Genomic DNA, 27,472 nt, shown 5'->3' with positions numbered 1-27,472 from the left:
GTGCGATTTTCTAACACATTTTTTGAGTTACCGACAAAAATCGGTAAAATTAAAACGCAAAATTATGAATGAAAAGTTCAAATAAAAGTTGACAACACTCTTGCTATCGGTAGAACTTTACGACTGCTTTTTATTTGTCGCTAATTTACCGAAAAACATCGGTAATTACCGAAATTATTAGAATTTTAATTTTACCGACAACTGTCGGTAACTCAAAAAATGAGTTAGAGAATCGCACTACAGATCTACCATTTTTTCGTTCCTTTACTTTTCTGGTAAAAATGTTCATGAGAGAGCAATTTTGACAGTTTTCCTTTCTCTTCTACCACAGGCTACCAGACAAATTTCTACAGGTAAAAAATGGTAGAACTGATTTTTTGACATTTGTTTGACGATTATTTCACAATGAATAAAAATGAACGAAAAGCAGAATAAAAAGGCGAACGCTGACAAAACAAAATTAAAAACTGTGAAATAAAAGAAGAAAATTGAATTTTTATGTTTTTTTGACATTGCTACCATTTTTTTATTCCTTTACTTTTCTGGTAAAAATGTTCATGAGAGAGCAATTTTGACAGTTTTCTCTTTTACCACTTTTACCATTAAAAAGTAAAGGAACAAAGCTATAAAAATAAAGAAAAATGACATCTGTGTATTGTATTCAGCAAATGACATAATTGGTCCTCAAATTTTGTTTCTGATTGTTGGAAATCCAGATCCAATGCATTGGTGCAAAATGTCATGACAAATAAGAGGCGCAAGATGTCATGACAATGAACTGGTACAAGTTACTTGTAGATTTAATCGGTGATTCACCCGAATTTTCTTCGATACCATGTCACTGCAAGAATCTACTAATTTTTACTATTTTTTCGATAAAAAGTAGTAACTTCTTGCAGGTTCTGGAACAGAGCACATGATTCAACTCATAATTTGTCATCGAACATTTTGCTGGGTAAAAATTAATAACGAGACGTATGACGTATTTACGATAACCGTCTTCATTTTATTTGATGGAATGATTTTTTCACACACGTCACACACACTGACTGTCAATCTTGCAATTAGACTTTTTTATATCCAGTTGGAATGAAATTTGAATAAAGCATTAATTAATTCAATGAAGATTAGAATATAGTCCTCCGATATCCATTGCAATGAGTGGTGGTAAAAACGATAAAAGCACAGAGCGTCAACATTTGGAGGAGCTCAAAGAAGAAAGACAAAACGAAGTGGCTGCCCAAAAAGTTGGTGGTCATGTTGGGAGTTTGGATGATTTAGTTCAGTATGTTGGACTCTATGTGCGCAATCCTCTTGTATTGAGCGGGCTTATACTGCCATTTGTTCCCCTGTATTTTGGAGCATTTTATTTATGGATTGCTGTGTACGGTATTGAGGAACATTATGAAGCCGGCTTAGTGTCAGTAGCAGCAATAGCATTTGTACATATCCTAACACTATTGTGTTGTTATTGGAGCGTACACGTCTTAGCATTCCTGAATTGTCGTAAAGTCAAAGTACCAAAAACAGGTGTTCTGGCTAAAGTCGTGCCCACAGCTAACAATGGCTCGTCTGAGTTTGTGGCCATTAAAAGCGCCAAATACGAGGACGGTCGTGAAGTATTCTACTTCTACTTCCAGAAAACCAAGTATGTTTGGGACGAAGACAAGGCCACGTTTAGAGGAATTGAATTTCCCGTTAATGAACTACTGAGTCACTATGCCAAGTCACGTGGTCTAGAAACAGATTCATCTGTAACATTAGCTGAGCAAACCTATGGAAGAAATGATATGGAAATGGTAGTACCAGAGTTCTTCGATCTTTTCATTGAGAGGGCAACTGCTCCTTTCTTTGTATTTCAAATATTTTCTGTTGGACTGTGGTGCTTAGATGAATACTGGTACTATTCTCTGTTTACATTATTCATGTTGATTGTTTTTGAGTGTACTCTGGTCCAGCAACAGTTGCGTAATATGTCCGAAATCCGACGTATGGGCAATAAACCGTACGCTCTTAATGTCTATCGAAACAATAAATGGAAACTCTTACCATCGAATCATCTGCTACCAGGTGATTTGGTATCCATAACACGATCTCAGAATGAGAATTTAGTGCCTTGCGACTTGGTACTATTACGCGGCAGTTGTATAGTCGATGAAAGCATGTTAACGGGTAAGTTTTAATGGATTTTTTTTTAAATTTAAAGCGAAGGTACATAAGGCTACCTAGTTCGAAATTGACTAGGCCTACTTTATTCTTTCATCAGAATGAAGCGGAACAAGAAAGCTAGGCCTTTAAAGCCAGCCCCCTATGTACCTAGGTCTTTAGGGCAACTTGAAATTACTTTACAAAAGTATGTAGTACCAATTAAGAATAGCATCCGTCAAATATATCGTCATCATAAATGCCCGAAGTCGTATCTCCAAAAAAATCAAATTCGGTTTCCCGATCAACTGAATAGGTTTGAAAATTTTTCTTTTTATGTGTTAATGCGTCTTTGGCTACGTTTGGATTACAGGACCGTACTATATAATTTTTGAGAGTCCTATACTATGTTGTCATATTTTCGGAAAATATTGTTGCTATAATAAAAATGTACCAAAAAGGTGCTGAATTTTTTGGCTCATCTGAATAGGTTTGAATCAAATAAAATTGAAAGGTACTACCTATGCAAATTTTGCTCAGTTTTTTTGCTTTAGTTTAGCAAAATGGATTAAGGATTTACCGAAATATTCCGTTTTACCAAATTCATATGAGATGAGCCAAAAAATTGAGCACTTTTTTGGTACATCTTTATTATAACAAGGATATTTTCCGAAAATATGGCAACACCGTTATGATTTTTCTTGTGAATGTTGGCATAGTATTGGACTCTCAGAAATTATATATTACGGACCTGTAATCCAAACACAGCTGAAGAGACCTTAACATATTAAAAGAAAAATTTTCAAACCTCTTCATGGTCCTGCAAAATTTCAAGCTTCTACGTTAAAAAATAACGATGCTATCCAAGAAATGGCATTTCGGAAAATGGTATAATATTGCAGATTTTGTTGTAATGACGGATCCCAAAACCAAGCATTTCCGCGGTTTTTGTTATGATTGATAATATCCCAAAAACTCGCCCTAATAAGATTAATATTCCATAAAACAATTTTCATTTTATAACTGTAAATTTATGCAATTTTTACTTACGACTTTTGTCATTTAAGATAACGATATACAATATCACAAACATTTATCGTCATGCCCTAATTATGTACTCGTACACATAATGCAAGTGATTTAACTGTAAATACTGGAATGCACGTATATTTTTAACTGCTTATCCGAGACATGATTTTAATCGGTATTTCAATCTTCTAGGTGAATCCGTACCACAAATGAAGGAATCATTAGAATCACTGGACAATTTAAATACAGAACTCGATGCAGAGGGCGATGGAAAGTTGTTTGTGCTATTCGGTGGCACCAAAGTTGTGCAGCATACTGCACCGACAAAGGATGCAATGCGTGCTCCTGACGGTGGTTGTATTGGTTATGTCGTTCGCAATGGCTTCAGCACATCCCAAGGAAAACTTCTGCGTACCATATTATTTGGCGTTAAACGTGTAACAGAAAACAATTTGGAGACATTTGCCTTTATTGTGTTTTTAATGATATTCGCTATTGCCGCCGCTGCATACGTTTGGATCAAGGGCAGTGAGGATCCCGAGAGGAACCGATACAAGTTGTTTTTGGAATGTACCCTTATTTTAACATCAATTATACCGCCCGATCTACCAATCGAATTAACGTTGGCTGTGAATACTTCACTCATGCAATTGTCGAAATTGTTTGTATTCTGTACTGAACCGTTCCGCATTCCATTTGCTGGCAAAGTTCAAATTTGTTGCTTTGACAAAACGGGTACTCTAACGTCTGACAATTTAATGGTCGAAGGTGTTGCAGGACTTACCGATGATGGAGCAATTATACCGATGGACAAAGCAGAGGATAGTACAATACAGGTCTTGGCCACATGTCACTCGCTGGTTATGTTAGATGATGGCCTGGTTGGAGACCCCCTTGAAAAAGCCACATTGACAGCTGTAGACTGGAATTTAACTAAACAAGAAAGTGTAATTCCTAAACGTGGAAAACTAAAACCATTGCGTATTTACCAACGCTTCTATTTCTCATCTGCCCTTAAGCGTATGTCAGTCTTAGCAGGGCACTTGGGACAATTCAGTAATGATGTACATTACATTGGTACAGTGAAGGGAGCGCCAGAAGTTTTGATGAGAATGCTTAAAGAAGTACCTAAAAACTACGAAAAGGTAAGATACGATGAGGCACACACTAATTTATGGCTTAATAAATCTTATTTTTTATAAAATTATAGACGTTCTTGGAATATTCTCGCCGTGGAGCCCGTGTACTAGCTTTGGGCATTAAAGATTTCGGTACACTAAGTTCTCAACAAGTTCGTGAACTAAAGCGGGAAGATGTGGAGTGCGATTTGACGTTTGCTGGTTTTGTTATAATCTCCTGTCCGATGAAACCCGATTCTAAGAGTGTTATTAAAGAACTCATTCAGGCATCACACAAAGTAGTTATGATTACTGGTGATAATCCTTTAACGGCTTGTCATGTTGCCAAAGAGTTGCGTTTCACCCGAAAGAAACTGCTGATATTATCCCAATCTAAGAAACAAAAGGGCATTTGGCAATGGGAATCCATTGACGGAGAAACCGTGTTTGATTTATCTGGAGATTTGAAGGTAACATTAGCTGATCACGATCTATGCATAACCGGTGAAGGACTGCAGTACTTGAAAGATTTTGAGTACAAAAAAATGTTGAAAATATTGCCGCGTATCACGGTATGCGCTCGTTTTGCTCCCAAACAGAAGGAATATGTAATAACCACTCTTAAACATTTGGGCTTCTGTACCCTTATGTGTGGTGATGGCACAAACGATGTAGGAGCTCTTAAACATGCTAATGTTGGTGTATCGTTGCTCAGTAATGCTCCAATTAAGAAAAGTACTTCTTCGACAGCTTCCCCGGGAGCTGCTATTGCCGCTGCACCCGTTGCGGGTGCGGATAGCACAAACGCCGTAGCCCAAACTAACCAAAGACCAATGAATCGTAATGCCACTGTTGAAAGGGCAGGAGCCAGACAGCAGAACAATCAAGCGGCACTTTCGCCGAGAGAACGTGCACTGCAACAGAGAAGAGAACAATTGGCACAGACACAAGCAAGACTACAATCCGTCTTACGCGAAATCGATGAGGATCAAGTGTCCGTTGTTAAATTGGGAGATGCTAGTATAGCTGCACCTTTTACAAGTAAATCATCCTCGATTATTTGCGGTAAGTGTTAACGTAGGTATGTAGTAAACATATAAAATGCAAACAAAATTTTCTTCGCCATTGCAGTTAACCACATCATTAAACAAGGCAGGTGCACATTGGTCACCACTTTGCAAATGTTCAAAATTTTGGCCTTAAATGCCCTCATATCAGCTTATTGTCAGTCTGTACTCTATATTGATGGTGTCAAATTCAGTGATACCCAAGCTACATTACAAGGTCTCTTCATTGCTGCATGTTTCCTCTTCATTACAAGATCTAAGGTTGGTATCAATATTATTAATTTATTGCCCTTTGAAATACATAATTAAATATGAATCTTAACGAATCATAACTTGATTGCAATACTGGAGAAAAATTGAGATGACACTGACTTTTTCTACGTTTGCTCTTTCAGCCACTAAAAACTTTGTCTAAGACAGCACCATTGCCAAACATTTTTAACCTTTACACCGTTTCTACGATACTGTGCCAATTTGCTGTTCACTTCACAGCATTGTACTATCTAACCCAAGAAGCTACTGCCAGAGCACCACCAAGGTAAATAAAATGTGCATATTTGTATGACTATGTATCTACATAATACTGAAATTTTCTGTCATTATATTTTTATAAATTATTTTAGAGAGGGTAAAGTAAAGCTTTACATTGATATGGATGCTGAGGAAAAGCAAAAGTTCGAACCAAACATCATAAACAGTACTGTCTACATAATCTGTTTGGCATTACAAGTTTCTACATTTGCTGTCAATTACAAGGTAAATATTCTATAAAACTATTGAATTAAATATACCTATGTGTAATTGCTTTGTTATTCGTAGGGACATCCCTTTATGGAGAGTTTACGAGAAAATCGCCTACTGCTATATTCCATTCTAATATCAACCGGTTTAGTTTTCATGTTGGCCCTAGGTCTATCACCTGAGCTTACAAACACATTTGAAATTGTCGATTTTCCCAGTGATGTAAGTAGCAATACATAACTTATATACATAATCATAATCTGGTGTCTATTTTCTCTTTCAGTTCCGACAAATATTATTATATGTACTGCTAGCAGATACGATTGTTGCATATCTGCTTGACAAAGTTTGTTCATTCCTCTTCGGCGAGACTAGAAGAAAATCTAGTATATTGAGTTCTTGAATAGAAACTCATCCCAAAGAAATTTTCTCTTAATCAAATAGTCAAATAGTAAAGAAAGATACACTACGGTGATAAAAAAAAAAATAGAATTGGTTTAAAATTGTTTTATGGATTTATTGTATTTTTTTTTGTATGTATGTGTTATCTTACACGTGACGGAGTTCTTTATTTGTGCTTTGATACCATAATAATCGTTTGATATTCTTTTAAATTAAATTTTTTTTGAGAAAATCACATACTCCTCATTGTGTTGATATCTTTTATTCGCAAATGTAAGCATTTGTATGTTTAATAAGGCAAATACATATTTTTTTATTTATTGAGTATTTAATTAATCAGGCAAAACAACATGTATATATAGCATACAACAAATTACATACATATGTACGTACGTAATTCATCTGAAAGTAAAGAAAAGCAAAAATATATGGCTATTTTTGGTCTTGTCTCGCTCATTGTGTAGTTTCATTCATTGGTGTTGTATGCAATGAGATAGGAGAGGTAGTGGTAGTTTGACCAACCAAACCTTCCGTCTTGGATTCTTCTAACTGTTTGAACTGTATCAATATAACAAGATACGTTGTTACAGCCGAGAAAATCTGCAAAAGGATACACAAAGTATAAATGGAGCATACTTTGTTAAAAAGGAATATATTTTATATTAAATACCTTGAAAAGCGTCGAATTATCAATTACAAAGAATCCATAGGCGGTAAATTGCATTTCTTGCTTGATACTCTTTGTTAAAAATTTGTCGACCTGAAATTCATTAACTGAAATACTTTGCACCTAATAAAACAAGTGGAAATGTATACGCACTATGTTTTGATATTCCTTAGATTTCTCATACACTCGTGCCAGTATCTGTGAAGTTAAATTTGCCTGAAAATATAAAGAAAGCGAAAAAGTATTAATGTCAAAATCACAGTTTTTAATTTCAATACAAAATTTGATGTATAAATAAACAAGTAGAAAAATATCAGTCCGCTTTGTCGACAAAGATATCCCCTCGACCTATGTGCATCAGCGTACGTAAAATACTTTAAAAACATTTCCAATGGTTTCGTTTCGTATTTCCGTAGGAACAATACAAAATGAAACATAACCTTCGTTGGCCGAGCTCGCTGTTTATTTTCGTTTTGTTTACGTTCGAGAGTGCGAACATTACAAAAAGCGAAAAGTTCTCAACTCCGCAACAGCAGATAGAAAACGAAATAGTACTAAACACAGGTGAATAATTCAAAAACGTAATTGTGCCATGATGAGGACTCATAACAGATTTTCAATAGAAAATAGATTTCACCGTTAAAGAAATATCGAGCGTACTGTTTTAGCGACCAAATTTGAGCTTTTGGACCAATATGTTTCTAATGGGCCGATTCCGTACAGCGAGGCGAGTCGTGTCGCGTTGCCAACTGCAATTTTTAGATTCCGTACGGCAATATTCGCCTGACGCCGTCAAATTTTGTCGCCGTAATGTTCATTTTCCGGCGACAACATATTAGCTGTCGCCGTTCATTTTTACTAAAAATAAAAAAAAATAAAAATAACATGTTATCGACGATTATTTTCTATCGCTGTACGTAGTGCATTTTTTAAATTTTGTCACAGAGACGATAGACGACGCGACATGACTCGCCTCGCTGTACGGAATCGGCCCATAAGTTTCGCAGAAATATTATGATCAACGCAGTATCCGGTTCGGAAGGTGTCGTGCACAGAAGCCGCTACACAAGATGGCAGTAGTGGGTTTGTACAGCTTTCGGGCCGTTTTTTCAGGAAGTATGGACTTGCTCCTGAAAAAACTTTTATCCTCGGGGGCCCAAAAACATCCTGCTGTAAAAAACTATTCGAGAGAATGCCTAAAACGCACTTTTTCGAAATTTTGTGTGGGCATATTCGAACATGACCTACTCTGGTAGAAATATTTGGGCCTGTTCTGGCATTCATCTCACCCGTCCAAGTTAAAAGTACACACCCAATGCGTTTCTCCAACACACATTACACCCAATTTTGTTGAGTTCGACCATACAACAAATATATGTTTGCAACAGTCCCAAATATAACATATGTTTGGGTCCTGCAAACAATTTATATGTTTGGGTGCAAACAAATACAAAACCAAAAGCCACAAAAAAAAAAACAAACGCATGCACCAGTGGGCGATTACTGAGAGTAAGGGAGCGTAAATTTCAATGTAAAACTCTTTGAAATGTATGCTCTCTTGCTCTCAGTAAGAGCTCACTTGATAAGTCTGTCTGGTTCAGCCAAGATCATCCATATACGTCAGCCATGCACGCGTCTTTACGAAAAAATTAACTACAACTCTCTTTCCCATACAAAACCCCAAAATAGCATTCTCTTCTTGTGCACCATTGATATACGTTAACGTATGTGAGAATAACAATTAGTCGTCGTTGAGCAGCCGACAAGTAAACATGTGCATGGATATACGCATACTTTTAGTGGGGACACTGAACAAAACCGCATACACCCGCCACATGTTTACTGGTCACAGGTCTAGCAACCACTGAATGCTGATACAAACTTTCTTGTGATTCTCTCACTACTTTACTCTCTTTTTTATTTTGAGCATCAATGGTCTGGTTTAGGGCAGGGTCAGGCACCATACTTTTCTATTGCACACTTTACGGGGTGTCATTGTGTGAGTGCATGCTTTTTCAATGGGTTGAATTGTGTGTGTGGAGAGAGCAACGGTAAATGAGCGCACACGGGCGCCTAATTGCCTGACCATGGTTTAGGGCTGCTCATTTCTTCACGTTAGCGTAAATTGAGAGTAAGCTTCAGTCGTAGTTTGGCCTGCAACATTTTCAAAGTGAGCACCCCTGTAGTGGGATTCTGTAACTCATTTTTGCTGTTACCGACAAAAATCGGTAAAATTAAATCGCAAAATTATGACTAAAAACATAAAGAAAAGTTGGCATCACTGTTTGTGTCGGTAGAGGCTAGCGACTACTTTTTATTTATCGTTAACTTACCGAAAAATTTCGTTAATTATCGAAATTATAAGCATTTTAATTTTACCGACAATTATCGATAACAGCAAAAATGAGTTACAGAATCTCACTACAGTACACTTACAAATTTGTTTTCCATAAAACAATACAATTACACTATGTTATTTCCATAATAAAATTGTTTTTAATTTTCCCAAACATAAATCAACAACAAATTAAAAACAGATGATTGATTGTTTTGGGGAAGAAGAATTGCTAGTTGCTGCTAGAAGAAATTTGTCCAGCAAGTCAGTGAAAGAACTGTCACTGTCTCTCTCGAATCACTCTCTTTTGCTGGTTTTTTGTGTTAACAGACGACTTCCAGCAACAATTGGTACAAATTGCATTGATGCTCAAAATATTTTGTTCATTAGTCTCTCTGAGAGTGTCTTTCCGTTGCTAAACCACGGCAGATGAGAAAAAAGAGAACGTGTGTTGTTGTTGTAGTCACGTTAACGTATATGGATGATCTTGGCTGCAAATTGTTAAACGTTTTAGCGTAACCAGACAGACCTGATATCTCTATAATATACACACAAATGGTGGTGTGTTTGTTTATTGAAAGGCACAACAACAACAACAGACACATAGGTACATACAAAATTCCAATGAAATACATAACAGCTCTGTTCCTTTACGCGCAAGAATCTTCAAGTTTTACAACTTTTTACTAGAAAAGCGTTCCTTTACTTCAGACACCATACAATTCATATGGAAGCAGATGGATAAATAATAGCTCTGTTCCTTTACGTGCAAGAATCTTCAAGTTTTACAACTTTTTACTCGAAAAGCGTTCCTTTACTTCAGACACCATACAATTCATATGGAAGCAGATTACAACTTTTGGTACTTTTGCCGGTTTTACCACTTTCAAAAGTAAAGGAACAGACCAAATGATATTTATGAAATTCCAAGTACACAGTTATATTTCTTCTCACTAATAAGGGGTAGTTTACACTATATGTAAATGTCATATGACATGAAATTTGCCATCATTATATAGTCTCTAATATGTGCAATATTGGGGATTTTCCTTACGCCATTTACTTTGTGCGTCCACATCAGCAAAATTGTAATTAAATTACGTCTCCACTTGCCTGCGTGGGTAGATAATGTAAACTACCTCTAAACAAAGTTTAATACAAGAAAAGTATATTCCATAATATAAATAAAGGTAAATTTTACAAAAACCAAAAAATGATACTTACAAAAGTATACGTACGCCCCAAGGAAATATGAGTATTAACGTACAATTAATAGAGTTAGCCAGGGTTTAAAATGCTAACGCCATATTAGCAAAAGCACCGAATATTTGCAGCTTTGCCATGTGGTATCCGATGGAATTGCAATTTTCGAATTTCGAAAAAAGTTGAGTTGTGCTGAATTGTGCTAGGTTTGTGCCCATTTGTGCCGAAAAAATTTTTTCGAAATTCGAAAAAATGGCTGAGATATTCGACAAAACATTTTTTTCGAAAAAATGTTGCCAGAATTTCAATTTTCGAATTTCGGAAAAATTTAAGTTGTGCTGAATTGTGCTCAGTTTGTGCCCATTTGTGCCGCAAAAATTTTTTCGATATCTCCTACTATTTTCGAAAAAACCGATATTTTCGAAAATACGATAGAATTGCAATTTTCGAATTTCGAAAAAACAAAAGTTGTGCTGAATTCTACTCAATTTGTGCCAACTTGTGCCGTTTAAATTTTTTGAATATCTCTAACCGTTTTTGTATGAAAAATCACTGTAATTTCTGCAATAATGCAAATATCGAGATGATCTTTTTTGTGCTGAGTTCGACTCGCTGAGCACAATTTTTCGTCCATACATTGGAAATTCCCAACTTTACTCGCTCAAAATGAAAAAAATCCTATCACTTCCGTTTAAATAGGATTTTTTTAATTCTGTAAATTGCGATGAGTTGTGCTCGTCTAGCACACATTTTTCGCCTTACAATGCAAAATTCCATCTCTACTCGTTAAAATCGCAAATAGTGTTTTTCAATAGTATTTTTTGCAAAAATGCAAATATCGAGACGATTTTTTTGTGCTGAGTTGGATTCACCTAGCACAATTTTTGTCCATACATTGGAAATTTCCAACTTTACTCGTTACTCGCTGAAAATGAAAAAAATCTTATCATTTCGAAAGGTACGAATAATGCAAACAACAATTATTAGATTTATTACGTAGGAAATATCACGCATATAATTCAACGCTTCCAATGAGCGTTAATGGTTGAATGGGTTGACATCTGCCGCTGGGGCATAGAGGTCTTGGGTTCAAATCTCGCCGACTTAATTTTGATTGTATATTTTTTTTATTTTTTAACTTTCTTTTTCAGCAAATAACGTGTAAAGTTGGAAATTTGTAATGTATGGACGAAAAAATAAACATGATAGATTTATTTGCAATGTAAGGCGAAAATTGTGTGCTAGGCGAGTACAATTTACAGAATTAAAAAATTCCTATTTAAACGGAAGTGATAGGATTTTTTCAGTTTCAGCGAGTAACGAGTAAAGTTGGAAATTTCCAATGCATGGACGAAACATTGTGCTCGGTGAATCCAACTCAGCACAAAAAAGATCATCTCGATATTTGCATTTTTGCAAAAATTACAATGATTTTTCGTTGAAAAACATTTTTTGCGATTTTAGCGAGTAACGAGTAGAGATGGAAATTTGCAATGTAAAGCGAAAAGTGTGTGCTAGACAAGCACAATCCAGCACAATTTACAGAATTAAAAAAATCCTATTTAAACGGAAGTGATAGGATTTTTTTCAGTTTCAGCGAGTAACGAGTAAAGTTGATAATTTCCAATGTATGGACGAAAAATTGTTCTCAGCGAATCGAACTCAGCACAAAAAAGATCATCTCGATATTTGCATTATTGCAGAAATTACAGTGATTTTTCATACAAAATACTGGTTTTTCGAAATTACCATATCTTGAAAACCGTTAGAGATATTGAAAACATTTAAACGGCACCAGCATGGTACAATAATTCATAGGTAGGCCAGGTATGAGAATCGCCAAAAAAATACAACCCTGTCGCTATGGCTTAAAACGTCAAAATTGTTTTGATGAATGATAACGGATGAGTATACAAAGAAGAAGAAGAAGAACGAAATGTTGAAATGAAAACAAAACAGAGTTGAATTTTTTGATCAATAATAAATATCAACTCTGCATGTCAACACGGTTTTGACAGATTAAGCCATAACAAAAAAAAATTGTAATCAGCTGTTAGCTGTGGCCTACCTAAGAATTATTGTACCATGGGCACAAGTTGGCACAAACTGAGTACAATTCAGCACAACTTTTGTTTTTTCGAAATTCGAAAATTGCAATTCTATCGTATTTTCGAAAATATCGATTTTTTTCGAAAATGGTAGGAGATATCGAAAAAATTTTTGCAGCACAAATGAGCACAATTCAGCACAACTTTTGTTTTTTCGAAATTCGAAAATTGCAATTTGGTTTTAATTTTCGTTAGTGATATAAAACTTTCCTTCAAACATTTGTCTGTACAGGTCACGTTTAGATATAATCCCTATGTCCCAGTCCACACTAGAGTGATTTCATTGAAAAAATTGCATGAAATTATGCGTCTCTAGATCGACTTCCATAGTAGAGTAAAATCATAAGATTGCTGTAGTGGGGAATTCGATTTAAAAACGCCTAATTTCATGAAATTTTTTAATGAAATTCATGCTAGTGTGGACCGGAACTATAGAACGTTCTTTTTTATTTTCAAGATTTTATCTGCGTCAATCTACAGAAATAGGTACTATTCAGTATGTAGACTTTATAATGTCTCAACAGAATTGTACCTTCCTGTATTTTGAAAATTTTAGGATAATGGGCCATTTGTCACCATTTTTACTTATTTTGGTGGTAGCTTTTATACAACAGAAACTGATATAATGCGATTGCAGATTTTTATATTTTAATACAGTTGACAGAGTTTATTCGAAATGTCTCGCGGCCCTGGAATACGTGAAAACATGTCACAACTATTTAAAAACATTTGTTACATTTCGTTATTTACAGTTTTAAAATATATCATTCACACTGAAATGTATCTAATAGTTTGCAATTTGGATTTTTTTATATTCTTTCAAAAAAATTCAATTCAAATTTCAATTTAGAACATTCAAATCTTGACAAAACTGAAATATAAAATGTCACATATAGTTTGTGCATATACAGGTTTCGCTAATAACGACAAAAAGGGGGCAAAGACATAGTAATCAACAATAAAAAGCTGCAATAGTCCGGTGAAAATAGACATGCGTATAAGGGGGAAATAGCAAAAATTTCCACAAAGCTGAATTTTGGTGGAGAGCTAGGGTTGGCCATTAGAAGCTACGTCCTAAAAGTCCCCATCGATCCCATGTGTGCAAAACAAGTTATTCGGGGTCAAAGGTCATTTTTGGAGGCATTATTCAGTTTTTTTAATTTTTCTTAAAAACGGTAATACTTAGCAAAAGCCCGCTAAAGTAAAAGTTGTAGATTCAATAATTATCTACAAGATTGGTCTTTACGATTCTTAAAAAAGACTTATCATTTTCGAGATATCTCGATCTAAAGGTCAAATAAAAATTAGCCGCGTAAGTACATTATGAGGCGAACCGGTTAAAGTAACGACAGTATGTGTTAGATACTTCCGTAAGCTTTCAAACGATATCCACTTTGCAGTAATCGGTACAGTAGAGCCGGGTCTAACCCCGTTTTTAAATTTGGCCTTTTTGGTCTAATAACCGGCGAACCGGATCCGCGTCCGTTGAAAATTATACATTTCCGAAATCAGCGCAGCAAACCCTACCTTCGGACAAAACTTGAAAAAAAAATCAGAGAGTTTTCTTTGAGGTCGTTCCCGTTGGGCTTTCGATTATACATGTGGGTTAAATGGGCTATTTTTGCATAAAATGACTCTAACATTGAATAACTCTACTAAACACACTCCGATTTTGTTGGAATTTTTTTTAGAAGATAGCTATAATTTCGCTCTTCAAGAAAATATATATTTTTGGGGGACAGACCTGATTACTTCTCTTATTTTAGCCGGTTCGTCTGAATATGTGCATATTTCCCTTATAAGTGCATAAAAATCATGTGTTTTTTAGAACAGCTATATCACAAGAATGGTTCCTTCTAAGAAAAAAATATAAGGGTCAAACTTGTAGATAATTTTTCTGTCTACAATATTTACTTTAGTCAGTTTTTGATTAGATCAACCGTTTTCAAAAAATAAATCCGAAAACCTACAAACCCTTAAATTTTGACCTTTGACCCCGAATAATTTTTTTTGCACACATGGGATCGATGGGGACTTTTAGGACGTTGCTCTCCACCAAAATTCAGCTTTGTGGGAAGTTTTGCTATTTCAATGTCTATTTTGACAGGACTACAAAGAAATGTGTGGAAATTTTAAATTTCTTAAAAATATTTTTTGCAAATTTTTCGCAGATTTTCGCGACATGATATACTCCGAACGCAAATGCTCGAGAGAAATGTTTGGAAAAATTGACTTTCTTCAAAATATTTTTTACAAAGTTTTCGCAGATTTTCGCGATTTTTTTAGGTTATATCCTTTTCTGCCATAAGACCATTCCAAATTGATGCGAATTGTCAAAATCAGTTCAGCGGTTCTTGAGTTATAAGCGTAGTAACTAACATCATTTCCATTTATATATATAGATTGGAACAATATCAAAAAAGGAAAATATAGCGATTTCCATTAGCTGAAATCAAAACATAGTTTGCAATATTTGGTAAAAAACCCAATTTTCGTTTTTTTAGGTTTTACCTTATCCTATCAAGTGGCTTAAATTTGATATTTAGTGTTCGTGGCGATATACAACTTTCCACCTGAAATTTATCGGTATAGGTCCATCATAGAACAGTACCTCCCGATTTTCAGAATTTTTAGGTACAGCTATCCTTGACAACTAATTAGTTTTGTCGCGCTTTGTTCGTTTGTATATTCTTTATTTATTTGTTTTTGGAATATACTTTAAATTTCTACATTGTAGTCGTAGTAGTCAAGTTATTTTTTCGACTCAGTCACATATTTTTTTTTTTAAAAAAAAGGAATATCATTCTGACACATTCTGCCTTTCAAGAAAAAAATAAAAGAATTACGAATTTTCAAGAAAGACAATTTTTCAAAATGGAATATCATTCCGACGCATTCTGTCGTTCAAGAAAGAATTGGAATTTATTCAAGAAAGGCAATTTTTCAAGCTTCCAAGGACTTCCAAAGGATAATCAAGATGCCAAAACTTCCACCGGGAAAGGTATGTTTTTATTTTCGTTTTTTTTTGAGGGGTTTAGTGTTTTTCATAGGAAATTACCTCCAGATTTTCGGAATTTTCAAGATTTTGGTCTCAACATATTGTGGTCTCGTCCCACCGAAATGGCTGAAATTTGATTAGTCCACGTTAGATATAAAACTTTCACCTGAAACTTGACGGGAAAAGATCTCTCTATTTTCGGTATTTTGGAATTTGGTATGGAAATGTATAAGCATGGAATTTGGTATGGAAATCGAGGTTAGGAAGTCGTTTTTATAAAAGGAAATGGTTTGGGCAATTTGTAGAAAAACTGGTAAATGATATAAAATTTAGTATAAATTGGATTTGTGTGAACGGATATAGCTTGGAAACCTGAAATTTGGAATTACGCCATTTTCCCGTTTTCTGTATATAAAAGACCTCATGAGGTGTTATGTCTACAAAAACCTCAAGAGGTTTTCTATAGCCAAAAGACCCCTTGAGGGCTTCTATAGACAGAAAACCAGGCGAACTTCGTCTCGCGATGTGTTAGGCATTGAACTTGATGACATTTGTCGCCATTGCTATCAAATTTATAATCATTGTTATAGTTGATATTCGGAAACTCCGATGGGATCCTTTTTCGTTGAGATGGGATTGGGACAACTTTTAGGGAATGAAATGTATCCATTTCATATGTTAAAAGAAATATTTTATTTTTATTTATTTTATTTATTTAAATATATTTATTATAATTATAAATTATAATAAAGACAAATTACAAAAAGCACTAGCAATAAAAGCTATCGCTTAAAAAAGAAATACTATCGCTGGGATTTCCAATGCTCTAATTTAATGCTGAATATTTGAATGTCATCGCGGAATGAGCGATTCGGTGCCGTTGAAATTTCTGATGTGTCGTCAAAATGGCATACACTTGGAGTCTGCTGTTGCATTTTATTTGCATTTTGGAACCGAAAGATATTTTAGAAAAACTGTTAAAAAGAGATATGCTTCTAATGTTCTTCATCGACAATAGGTGATGAGTGTATTCCAAGGAAAACTTAAACATGATAATTGTTTATAGAACCAGTAACAGCATCTGTGTGAAACCTTAAAAGTATGTAACACGTCCATATGTTTGGTATACCAGCTTCTATAAGGCTTCTTTTTTTAGTTACAGGGAAACACAAAAGTAGATTACATATACTATGCAGGTTGAGGGTTGGTGTTATCAAATAGTCGCGGGCTTTTCAAGTAACTTCAATTATTGACCATTTGTTATAGATTAGATATAATACTTAAGATGTAAACTTAATATTGTACATGAAGAAGATATTTCAATTCAAATTGTATACGGATTCAATAGAAATTTGGCAAAAAAAACGTGGAATTGATGATTCAACCGCCGTATAGCATTGACTTGGCACCCAATTACTTCCTTTTATTCCCGCACGTCAAGAAAAAAGGCGTAGTCAAAAATTTTCTTCACCAGAAAATGATGAAACGTTCAAACCATCGTGGAAAAATTGCTTCGACAATATGTTTGAGCGCTTGCAAAAGTTTATAAGTCATGCAGAAGAATACTTTAGAAAATAATAAGGGCCTGTTTATGTACACATATGGCCAAAATAATAAGTGCAAACATAAGTATGCATATTTTTCGTTCAATTCAGAAAATGTATTCACTGTAAGACAAAGTTCAGTTTAAATTAAAGTTTTGCAACATAAATGACACTTGAAAAAATAATTTTGCGTAGATCTTCAAGATAAACAAACTTCTAAATGCGATATTAAGAAAAAAGTCATAAAAATTTATGGACAAAATAATACGTACATTTTGGAAATCATTAATTAATATTAGTATTGTATTGTATTAGTATTGTTTTAGGATATATTGTAATTTAGGATGTTTATATTATTAATATTTGCTGCTTCCGCCTTTATTTTGACCTACTTTTTGTATTCTTTTGGGCATATTGCTTTAAAGTTTGCTGCAATTTTCAAAAGTTATTTAATACCAAATTTTTGGAATAAAATTCCAAATTTGATGTTTATTTTGGATCGATTGTGTACCAATGCAGCTATTTTAAGTGTCCACAAAGGTTTACTATTACATTCATGTCCGATTACTGCATAGGCGAGTCAAGTAACTTTATTATATTGTCCTGGAACCCTTCCTTGACATATGGGAATGCATGTTTTGGACCGTAGTTCTGTTGAAAAAATCCATATAAAAAGAAAATTTTGTTCTGTTAGTAGCAACAATGTGTTGACCAATATGTTTTTGTCTTGGAAATGGGTCCCAGCATCTGTAATGTGATATATTGGATAAACACCATACCATGAACCCATATGATTGTTAGCTACGGAAGACCTCGTCCACAAAACTTTTTCCCGAAACATTTGAACGCCTTGTATTAGAGGTAGTTTACACTATCTATCAATGTCATATGACACGAAATAAAAACATTCCATATCTACCCACGGAGGCAATGTGGAAACGTAATTTTATTATCTTTTTGTTGGGGTGGACGCATAGAATATATGGCGTAAGGAAAATATCCAATATTCCACATATTAGTGAATATTTAACGATGGAGAATTTCATGTCATATGACATTTACATATAGTGTAAACTACCCCTTAATTATTCTGGTACTTTGGTAGCCCCTAGTATTCTCCGAGCTATTCGGGTGAATATAACATTCACCCTTATTACGGTTGGCGTAGTCGTAAACGTACAAGTGACGTAGACCTTGTCGTAGGCGTAGTCGTAAGATACATTTTTATATGATAAAAAATTATATACAACGAAATTTTTTGTCTTTTATAGCATTTTACATCCTTAAAAAATCGAAAGCAATACATTTGTAATTCCCAAAACGTATTTCTTGCTTTAAATACAACATTAATTATTTTTTTTTTTGATGGCGTAATTACGTATGGCGTTGAAATACGAGGAAAGAGTCGTGACCGATTTTGTAAACGACAGCATATAAAAATAAAAACAATTAATTTCTAAAGAATTTTTTGGCAATGATTATTAAAATGTATTGGAGAATAACTATAATATATACAAATTTTACTACTTAGATTCATTTGCATAAGATAAATTTCGAGTCTTTATCAGATGATAAACTTTCTATTGAAAATCTGTTAAGAGTCCTCATATAACGATTGATGCAATGTAAATTTCTTAGTTCTTCCTCAAAAGAAGATTTCAAACGAATTGTTTTACAATTAAAAAATATATAAGGCAAAAATTAAAAAAAAAAAAAAATTTTTTAAATTTTGTATGAGAAAAAAATTGTCGTTGTCGTAAATGTTACGTGGTACCAAAAAATATCCCTACGACAACGAACACAAAAACGTCTACGCCAAACACTTATTTTGATTGTAAAAACTGTAGGGTTGGTTAGTTTTTCTTCTGAATTAAAAGTTTAAAAATGATCTAATAATTCTAATAATGTTTGTTATCAAAAGAATTCTATAAAAAATTAAATTTTTGCTTTTTTGTAAAAAACATGCATAATACCAATTAGACGTTACGACACGTCAGCTTACAATTTTGGATGCGACAACGCCAACCTAATAAGGGTGATTACCTATGCCAACAGTAATTACCCAAGATGACTTTAATAGGTATCTTTAGTGAGGGGAACAATGGAAATATCGATTGGGTTTTGTTGTCTTTTTAGGCATACACCGGGTTTCTTTAGTTTTGTTTTGATTTCAATGTGTTTTAGAAAAAACCCACCGGCTTTTCCAGGGTTTTGGCTATTATTGAAAATTCTTTCTCTCATTTCTTAATTTTGACGCCAATCTCCTCAGTGGCACAGAAACAAAATACTACCAGTTATTATGCTTGTTGCATCATTGATTACAAATAAAAGTTTCGAAATGTAAAGCAGTTCACATCTTTTTTGAGAAAAAAACTGATTGTGGAGCACAAAATCAAACATAAACAATGATGTACTTATTATTTTGGCCATATGTGTATGTCGATAAGTAAATGAATGCGTAAAAAAACTACAAAATTTGAGTGTGGTTTTCACCCTGCATGTCAGTCCCCGATTTTCGAAAAACCAACACCTGGCCGAACTTAACGACTTCTTACTTGTTTGTTATAGTTTGGATTTTTCGTTGTTTTGTCTACTCTTTCATAAAAATACAGTTATTCCACTCTTCATGTCCTCTATGAACAGGTTTTTGTCTCTACTGAAAAGTAAGAAATTTTGAGTTGCTTCCTTTTGTTGATCAGGTGCGATACATTAAAAATGTACAAGTGGCAATAACCTTTAGAATGATCAATTATTCAATATTTTCTTAGAAATTTTGTCACTGCAATTAAAATTTCTTAGTTGCAGAACATGCAGGAATGTTTGAGGTTTTTACAGTCGACCAATAATAATAATAATAATAATCAGCAAATTGTCACGGGGTTTCTTCCCTTATTTCTTTACTTTTTTCATTCAGGTAAAGAGAGTCGTAACAATTTCACATATTATTTTAAGAGATTTTTTGGTACATTAAAAAAATATATATGTATATATGTTTTGTCAATTAACTAAGATAACAATTACATTTTCATATTTTTTAAAGGCAACAACAAACTTGTTAATAGATCTTTTTATTTTAAGGAGTACATCTGTCGTCGCAATTCCGTCGAAACTGTTTTTTTAAGTGTTTTAGGATAAATGGTTTATCTCAACCAAAATACGTTGTTGGTAAAGTGTCAAAATTTCAAAAATACCAGACTATTGCAGGTTCTGGAACATAGCAATAGTTGCAGTCAAAATATTAGTGATAAAATGGTAGAATCCACAAAGTTATTTCCTACAATAAGTTTATTTGTTCCATAAAGGAATTTTGATTTGCTGAAAGCTATTTCCCAGGGGTAGTGGTGTAGGGTATCACATGATTGGCTCCGTCCGACTATAGTCTTTGCTTACTTGTTAACAATTGGGGGTTGTTGTAGGGTAATTCCAGAATTAATATTTGTGTCAGCCGAGACTGAATTTGAATTTACCCTCGTTGATTGCAAAGGATTTGTTTCTTTATCGGTGGCAAAATCTTTCAAAACCACATTTGAAGCTTTTGTTTGGGACTGATTTGCTTCTTCTATTGCAATAGGAATATAGGTTTGCCGGTCTTCTTTCCACAAATCATTTATGATTCTTATGGCAGATATTGTTGATTTCAAAGTCTGTTGAAAATCCAGGTCTATTTCCATTGAGATGTCAGACGTTAACACACCAACAATGGCCACTGAATTTTTATTATTTTCCGTTGGGGAACCCGAGGTGGTGTCGATACAGTGAAGCAAACTAGTAGTTGACGGAAGGACCAGTGGATTCTTAAGCGTAAATATAGAAGCTCTTGAGCAACTCCAGTTACATTTTCTAATTCCATATTCGGTGTGGAATCCATGCAATCAAAATGTTGCATTGCAATGTTGCAAATTGTCTCATCATCAGTAAACAGCTGATTCCTTAACATTTCTAACTTTTTATATTCTTCACCATAAATTACATTGGAACCCGATTTCAGCCATTTCGGTTGTATAAAGTAGCTAAAACTTAAAAAAATGACGAAAATTTAGCGGAACCCTTTTTACTAGGATAACATTTCAAAGAAGACGACTATTTTAAACGATTATTTTCTTAATTTCCAGATTTCATACAAATTTATTTGTTGCATTCCGCAATGGAACAGTAAAAGGGCCAGACATGATACACAATGTCAGCCCAGCCCCGAGGTAGTTACTTTTCACAAAGTTAGGACCAATTGCAAAACAATGTTGATTGAGAAATGTGGTTTAATTGAAAACCAATTAAAACATATTTGTTCAAGACATTTTCCATCATATATGCGATGTGGCGGAAATACATTTCTCCCACACGCTCAACCAATTTATAATTTACCACCAGAGGTAGAACAAGCAAATATTGTTGATATATTACTAGGCACTGATCAAGTAAATGAGCAAAGTCATCTTCCAGGAGACCTGCCACTTGCTATTGTTCAAGAAAATGAACAAAGTCATCTTTCAGGTGACATGCAACTTGGCATTGATCAAGAACATGAGCCCAGTCATCTTTCAGGTGACCTGCCACTTGCTATTGTTCAAGAAAATGAACAAAGTCATCTTTCAGGTGACATGGAACTTGGCACTGATCAAGACCATGAGCCCAGTCATCTTTCAGGTGACATGGAATTTGGCACTGATGAAGAACATGAGCCCAGTCATCTTTCAGGTGACATGCAACTTGGCACTGATCAAGAAAATGAGGCCAGTTATCTTCCAGGTGACCTCCCACTTGCTATTGTTCAAGAAAATGAACAAAGTCATCTTTCAGGTGACATGCAACTTGGCGTTGATCAAGAACATGAGCCCAGTCATCTTGCAGGTGACCTGCCACTTGCTATTGTTCAAGAAAATGAACAAAGTCATTTTTCAGGTGACATGGAACTTGGCACTGATCAAGACCATGAGCCCAGTCATCTTTCAGGTGACATGGAATTTGGCACTGATGAAGAACATGAGCCCAGTCATCTTTCAGGTGACGTGGAACTTGGCATTGATCAAGAAAATGAAGACAGTCATGCTTCACATGTCACGGAATTATAGCAACAATGTACTCATCTTCCTCAAATAATAGAAGATATAACACTAAGTACTCCACTCATAATGGTATCAAACATTTCGCACAATAATATTATTAGTAGTAGTAGTACTAGTAATATTAGCCACCATCTTCTTCAATTATTATAAGATGAAACACAAACTTCTCCAATAGTTATAACGGTGCCACAATTTTCGCAGGATGAGAAAAACATTAGGTACGGTAACATTATTTCTGGTTCAATTTCTGAACCATTTTCTCCCGAACATATAAAAATATGTACAGAACTGTTACTTTCTTCTGAATATTCGTATGAATATTTAAAAAGATTTTGTAATTTCAAAGGAAAATTTTTACAACAATGTCCGCACAAGAAAAGTTGTGTGTATTAACGTTTGATGCAACCCACCTTTCGCATAACGGTCATACAAATTGTGACGGATTTGGTTTCCAATTGCACGGTCTTCTCAGTGATTGGAACCTTTTAATTGGCCTTAAGGCTATGACCGAAAAATATACAGCAGCAAAGGACATCCGTAACATGTTGGTAACAATTTATGAATTTGCTGATCGCTTAAACTTAATAATTTTCTTGAATGTATGTGATGCATCAAACGTCAATATAGCATTAATGTCGAACTTTATGAACACAGATTCCACATTAGCTGAAATTGTTACTGGGCATGAAGTACATTGTGCTTTTGATCTACATCACTGCATACACCACTTATTGGGAACTTTCGTTAACGATACTTTATATTACTTGAAACATAAGCTTTCTTTTAAATATGTGAAAGACCATGTCTCTAAAGCCTCACATTTTTCACATGGATATCGATATGATACCTTTGATATGAAGCATCTAAGTGAAATATTTAGTAAGAAAGTTAATGATGCACTGGACAAACACAAACTCACTGAAAAAGATGATGCCTCAGTATTTAACGCGACAAAAACGTTTGTAAATCTTTTTGAACCTTTTATTCAAATGTTTGTAAATGAACATGAATATACTTTAGATCGGAAAAAAGATATTATCAAAGAATGTATAAAATTGCTACGAGACTTAAAATTTAGTAGCTATAAGCACTATTTTATAAAGACTTTGACAACAGTGCTATACATATGGCAAACATATGGAGATGTTCCCTTAAATAAACTTACAACGCATAACAATATAGAACATTTCTTTGATGATCTAAAAAGAAAAAATGTTGCAATGGTACCTAAAACAAATAACGATAATGTAAAGCTGTTTTCCAAAATACCAACTGCTGACGAATTTGAGTATTTCAAATCAAGAAATGATGCAGTAATAATATGCACTGAAAGATTAAATAGAGAACTATTGTGGGCTACAAAGACCGAATAATTTCGTTGTCCTTAAAAGTATCAAAAGTACAACTACCTACAACTACTACTACTAATTACTGTGTGCCTAGTACAAATATCCACCATTATCCGGATCATGGTGTGTACGCGATCCCCACGAAAAGGGGAGGTCGCCCCCTCGGTCGGTTGGGGTGGGAATGAGTGGCGTTGGGAACGTTCGCCAAATACATAAATAAAGGATTAAGGCGCACCAAGAAGAATTTACGATACGAAGTAAGGTAATATAAAATAATTTACTAATATTTTAAAAAAATTTCAGAGCCATTCACATATCAAACCGATCGAAATGGAAACAAATAAATAACTAAAAAACGTACCTTAAATCTCAATAAACGTTTTTATTATACAACAAATTAAACATTAACTAAAAGTCATTAAAGTATTAAAATTAATTTAAATATTAAAAATAATTTAATTTAAATATTAAAATCAATTTAATTTAATGGAAAATAAACAAATTTAATTAATAATTAAATAAAAAACCATTTTAAAAATTATAAAATTGGAGCTCTTTTAATTCGACATCCACATGCCTAAATCTTCCTATAGAATATGAAAAGTTAATATTGGCATTATGCTGTTCTCGGTAAGATGAATAATATTTTCTCAACTATGCGTTGTTTATCACGTTTCTCTTCTTGTAGTTAGTGAGCTAACATGTTTTATATTAGGGGTGTCTTTTTACTTACTAAATGTTGCTGAAACATTTTTTTCAGCAACTTTTCCTTTATACAACTGTCAAAATCTGCAACATTAGTAATAATTATTACTAATTATCAAAAAAGACACAGCTATTTTTACTCCAATATGTCTGATTAGAATAGGCACCAAAAATCCACAAATTTAGGGAGGAACGGAATTCCCACTGGCATCGAGTATGGGGTTACATGATACGTATGCTCGATAAGGAGCTATTGAAAGGAGCCAGTACCATAAATGCATTTCTGGCCATAGTTGAACTGGGATTTCGCAGCACAGACAATACCATTCGGGCTGAATCATTTTTGTGTTGGCGTTTGTTAATAGAAATATTTGCCAAATACGATGAATTGTCATCTCTAAAACGCTTGAAATTGATTTGTATACCGCTGAAAAGTTCACAATCCAAATCTAAATCTAACTTTTATCTACTTTTACTTCCAGAAAACTAAGTATGTTTGGGACGAAGACAAGGCCACTTTTAGAGGAATTGAATTTCCCGTTAATGAACTACTGAGTCACTATGCCAAGTCACGTGGTCTAGAAACAGATTCATCTATAACATTAGCTGAGCAAACCTATGAAAGAAATGACATGGAAATGGTAGTACCGGAGTTCTTCGATCTCTTCATTGAGAGGGCAACTGCTCCTTTCTTTTTATTTCAAATATTTTCTGTTGGACTGTGGTGCTTAGATGAATACTGGTACTATTCCCTGATTACATTATTCATGTTGCGTAATATGTCCGAAATCCGACGTATGGGCAATAAACCATACGCTCTTAATGTCTATCGAAACAATAAATGGAATTTTTTGGCATAAATTGAATACTCTACCAGCTGGTGGATAATTTAACACAGGTAGATCTTTACGTCCTGATTACGAGATATGGGCCTCTGAAGTTCCGAAAATTCCCTTGTTAAAGTAAGAAAAAAAATTAAATTAAAAACAATGTTGTTCCCTTGCCTTAAATTGGCTCCTGTCCATAAGAGAAAGTCTCAAAGGCCGGCTATTTAGAAAAATCTTAAAATTTAAAAAAAAATCAGATTTTTTCCGCCAGCTGGTAGAGTATTCAATTTGTTCCGGATTTTTTTAAATTTAAAGCGAAGGTGCATAAGGCAACCTAGTTCGAAATTGACTATGCCCAAGCCTAAACTAGTTGCACCAAGCGATCTAGATAAAATGATTGCAGATAGTCTGAAGGACATTGGCAGTGATGATGACGATGACGACATAGAGAATGATTCGGATATTTTAGGAGAGTTACACGAAATTGCTGATCCTGTTGATATAGCACAGGGTGAACAAGATGAAATTGAAAATTGTTGAAGCTACAACGAAAAGCGAAATTTTACAACCTGAGGAGCCACAGTTATTTTTACCAACAACAGCTTTGAGTACAGTTGACATTATTAAGCAACGTATAGAAATGTACAAGATTGCTGAATCGAATGCAAAGGCTTCTGGCGAAAGCGCCAAAGCCAGGAGATTTGGCAGAGGTTTAAATACCCTTAATGATTCATTGAAACAAGCTAATGCAGGAAAGGACATTAAGTCTGAAGACATCCCACCAGAAGTAAGTGTAAAACCTAAAAATGAAAATAATCTACCCGTAAATGAAACGGGCGCAGCCAATGTATCGGAAGATGTTCCTATTGCTCCAGTGGGAAAAGCTCCACCGCCCCAGAACCGATGCCTGAAACCCATACCGTTGCGCCCCAAGGTGTGTCTATTGAAGAGAACGTTGAGATCGCAAATCCCTTAATTCAAAAATTGCGACGTCGACAGGAATATAAAGTTGCCGCGCTGCGGTCTAAACGTTCAGGGGACACATGGAGTGCCTTACAGTTTCTTAAAATTTTTAAACAATTCGAAGTTGTTATAAAAATGTATGAAGACGGACAAGAAGTTGACCTCAGTGATATGCCCCCACGTCCGGAACAGTTCAAAGAATTTATGGAAAAAATGCAATCAGCTGCCAACAGAACCACAGCCGTCAAACCAACCAGCTGAACCGACAGCACCCACTAGTTCTGGCAACATGCTAGAAGCTTTACAACAAAGATTAGAAAAATACAAGTCGGTTGAAGAAGCTGCAAAGGGGGAGGAAAATTCAAGTAAAGCCCGACGCTTGGGCGAATTGTTAAGTAATACGCAGATGCAATTAGGGCCTATAAAAATGGAAGGCCTGTGCCGTGAGATGAATTACCAGTTCCACCTGGATTCGGACCTCTACCCGTGGAAAACGCTGCTCCGGCAGCAAGTCCATCTGTTCCAACACCTGCAGAGCCAATATCACCAAGTGGACCTGCAACAGCCAAACCTGCCCCCACTCCGCCTACAGAGAAAAAGTCGCCACAGAAAAATGACCTTACGACTCGTACTTCTGAAAAACCAACACAAAAATAATTCTGTGGTTTTCCTACATAACGACATAAGTCTAAAAATCAAAATTTTCAGGAGAGCGAAAACAAAAATTTTTTTGTAATATTTTCTACATGCCGATGATTTTGTTTTGGTTTTTTCTTACATACGGATAGAGCATGCCAAAAACAATCGTTATGAATAAAAAAATTTAAATTTTTTTTATAAATGTACTTTTTATTAAATTTTTTTAAAAACATATCTTTACGTGTGTGTCTTATTTTTTTCACAAAATGACATATTTATACTTATGTTGTATTCTATGAAAAAGAGCGGAGGAAAATGGATAACACATGTACAATTGTGTTGTTTTTCTGTGAATATTTTTTTTACAAATTATTACCCAATCTTAATTCAAATAAAACACATTTGTTAAAAATTTGAATTAAAAAATTTTATTTCAAAGTGACGGAAAAAAACTAGAATAAAACCAGCAAATTTTTCATATTTTAGAAATGGAACGCTATTATAAGTTATTAATTATCGACATATAGTATGCTTTTAGCGTTTGGTGATATTTTAATACTTTTATAGAA

The 27,472-nt window shown here is 34.5% G+C and overlaps 3 protein-coding genes across 4 annotated transcripts in view; 2 read left to right on the top strand and 1 right to left on the bottom strand.

Annotated features, from left to right (window-relative positions):
- Positions 1-950: 950 nt before the first annotated feature.
- LOC141394474 (endoplasmic reticulum transmembrane helix translocase-like) lies at positions 951-6,958 on the top strand. Its single transcript, XM_073968865.1, has 8 exons — positions 951-2,172; positions 3,367-4,319; positions 4,385-5,357; positions 5,424-5,620; positions 5,755-5,897; positions 5,983-6,115; positions 6,179-6,322; positions 6,384-6,958. The coding sequence occupies exons 1-8, from the start codon at positions 1,158-1,160 to the stop codon at positions 6,501-6,503; spliced, it is 3,678 nt and encodes a 1,225-aa protein (XP_073824966.1). The 5' UTR covers positions 951-1,157; the 3' UTR covers positions 6,504-6,958.
- The window catches only part of Gr32a (Gustatory receptor 32a), a 32,737-nt gene continuing 12,047 nt past the window's right edge, over positions 6,783-27,472 (bottom strand). Inside the window, exons 2-4 of the mRNA XM_073968879.1 lie at positions 7,323-7,385; positions 7,173-7,262; positions 6,783-7,102 (exon numbers count right to left, since the gene is read on the bottom strand). Coding sequence (XP_073824980.1) covers positions 6,956-7,102; positions 7,173-7,262; positions 7,323-7,385 — 300 coding nt within the window. The 3' untranslated portion in view covers positions 6,783-6,955. The remainder of the gene's footprint in view (positions 7,103-7,172; positions 7,263-7,322; positions 7,386-27,472) is intronic.
- Positions 15,680-25,340, top strand: LOC141393025 (endoplasmic reticulum transmembrane helix translocase-like). 2 transcript variants are annotated; one of them, XR_012409979.1, is made up of 2 exons: positions 15,680-15,816; positions 15,880-15,991. XR_012409979.1 is itself a non-coding variant. In XM_073965975.1 (2 exons), the coding sequence occupies exons 1-2, from the start codon at positions 15,793-15,795 to the stop codon at positions 25,332-25,334; spliced, it is 402 nt and encodes a 133-aa protein (XP_073822076.1). In that variant the 5' UTR covers positions 15,760-15,792; the 3' UTR covers positions 25,335-25,340. The 2 variants fall into 2 exon arrangements, 1 of the variants encoding a protein (XP_073822076.1); XM_073965975.1 differs by lacking the exon at positions 15,880-15,991 and adding an exon at positions 24,957-25,340 and having other exon boundaries at positions 15,760-15,816.

Source organism: Musca autumnalis, unplaced genomic scaffold (genome assembly GCF_047663935.1).
Source record: "Musca autumnalis isolate F117 unplaced genomic scaffold, ASM4766393v1 scaffold_2, whole genome shotgun sequence".
NCBI classification, from domain to species: domain Eukaryota; kingdom Metazoa; phylum Arthropoda; class Insecta; order Diptera; family Muscidae; genus Musca; species Musca autumnalis.
The sequence above is the reverse complement of the archived record's forward strand: the minus strand, read 5'-3'. Positions and strand labels throughout refer to the sequence as shown.

Coding starts and splice junctions, on each gene's coding strand:
- LOC141394474 (XM_073968865.1), top strand. CDS start 1,158: ATGAGTGGTGGTAAAAACGATAAAAGCACAGAGCGTCAACATTTGGAG. Junction 4,320..4,384: donor TACCTAAAAACTACGAAAAG/GTAAGATACGAT, acceptor ATAAAATTATAG/ACGTTCTTGGAATATTCTCG. Junction 5,358..5,423: donor ATCATCCTCGATTATTTGCG/GTAAGTGTTAAC, acceptor TCGCCATTGCAG/TTAACCACATCATTAAACAA.
- LOC141393025 (XM_073965975.1), top strand. CDS start 15,793: ATGCCAAAACTTCCACCGGGAAAG. Junction 15,817..24,956: donor CAAAACTTCCACCGGGAAAG/GTATGTTTTTAT, acceptor TTTTACTTCCAG/AAAACTAAGTATGTTTGGGA.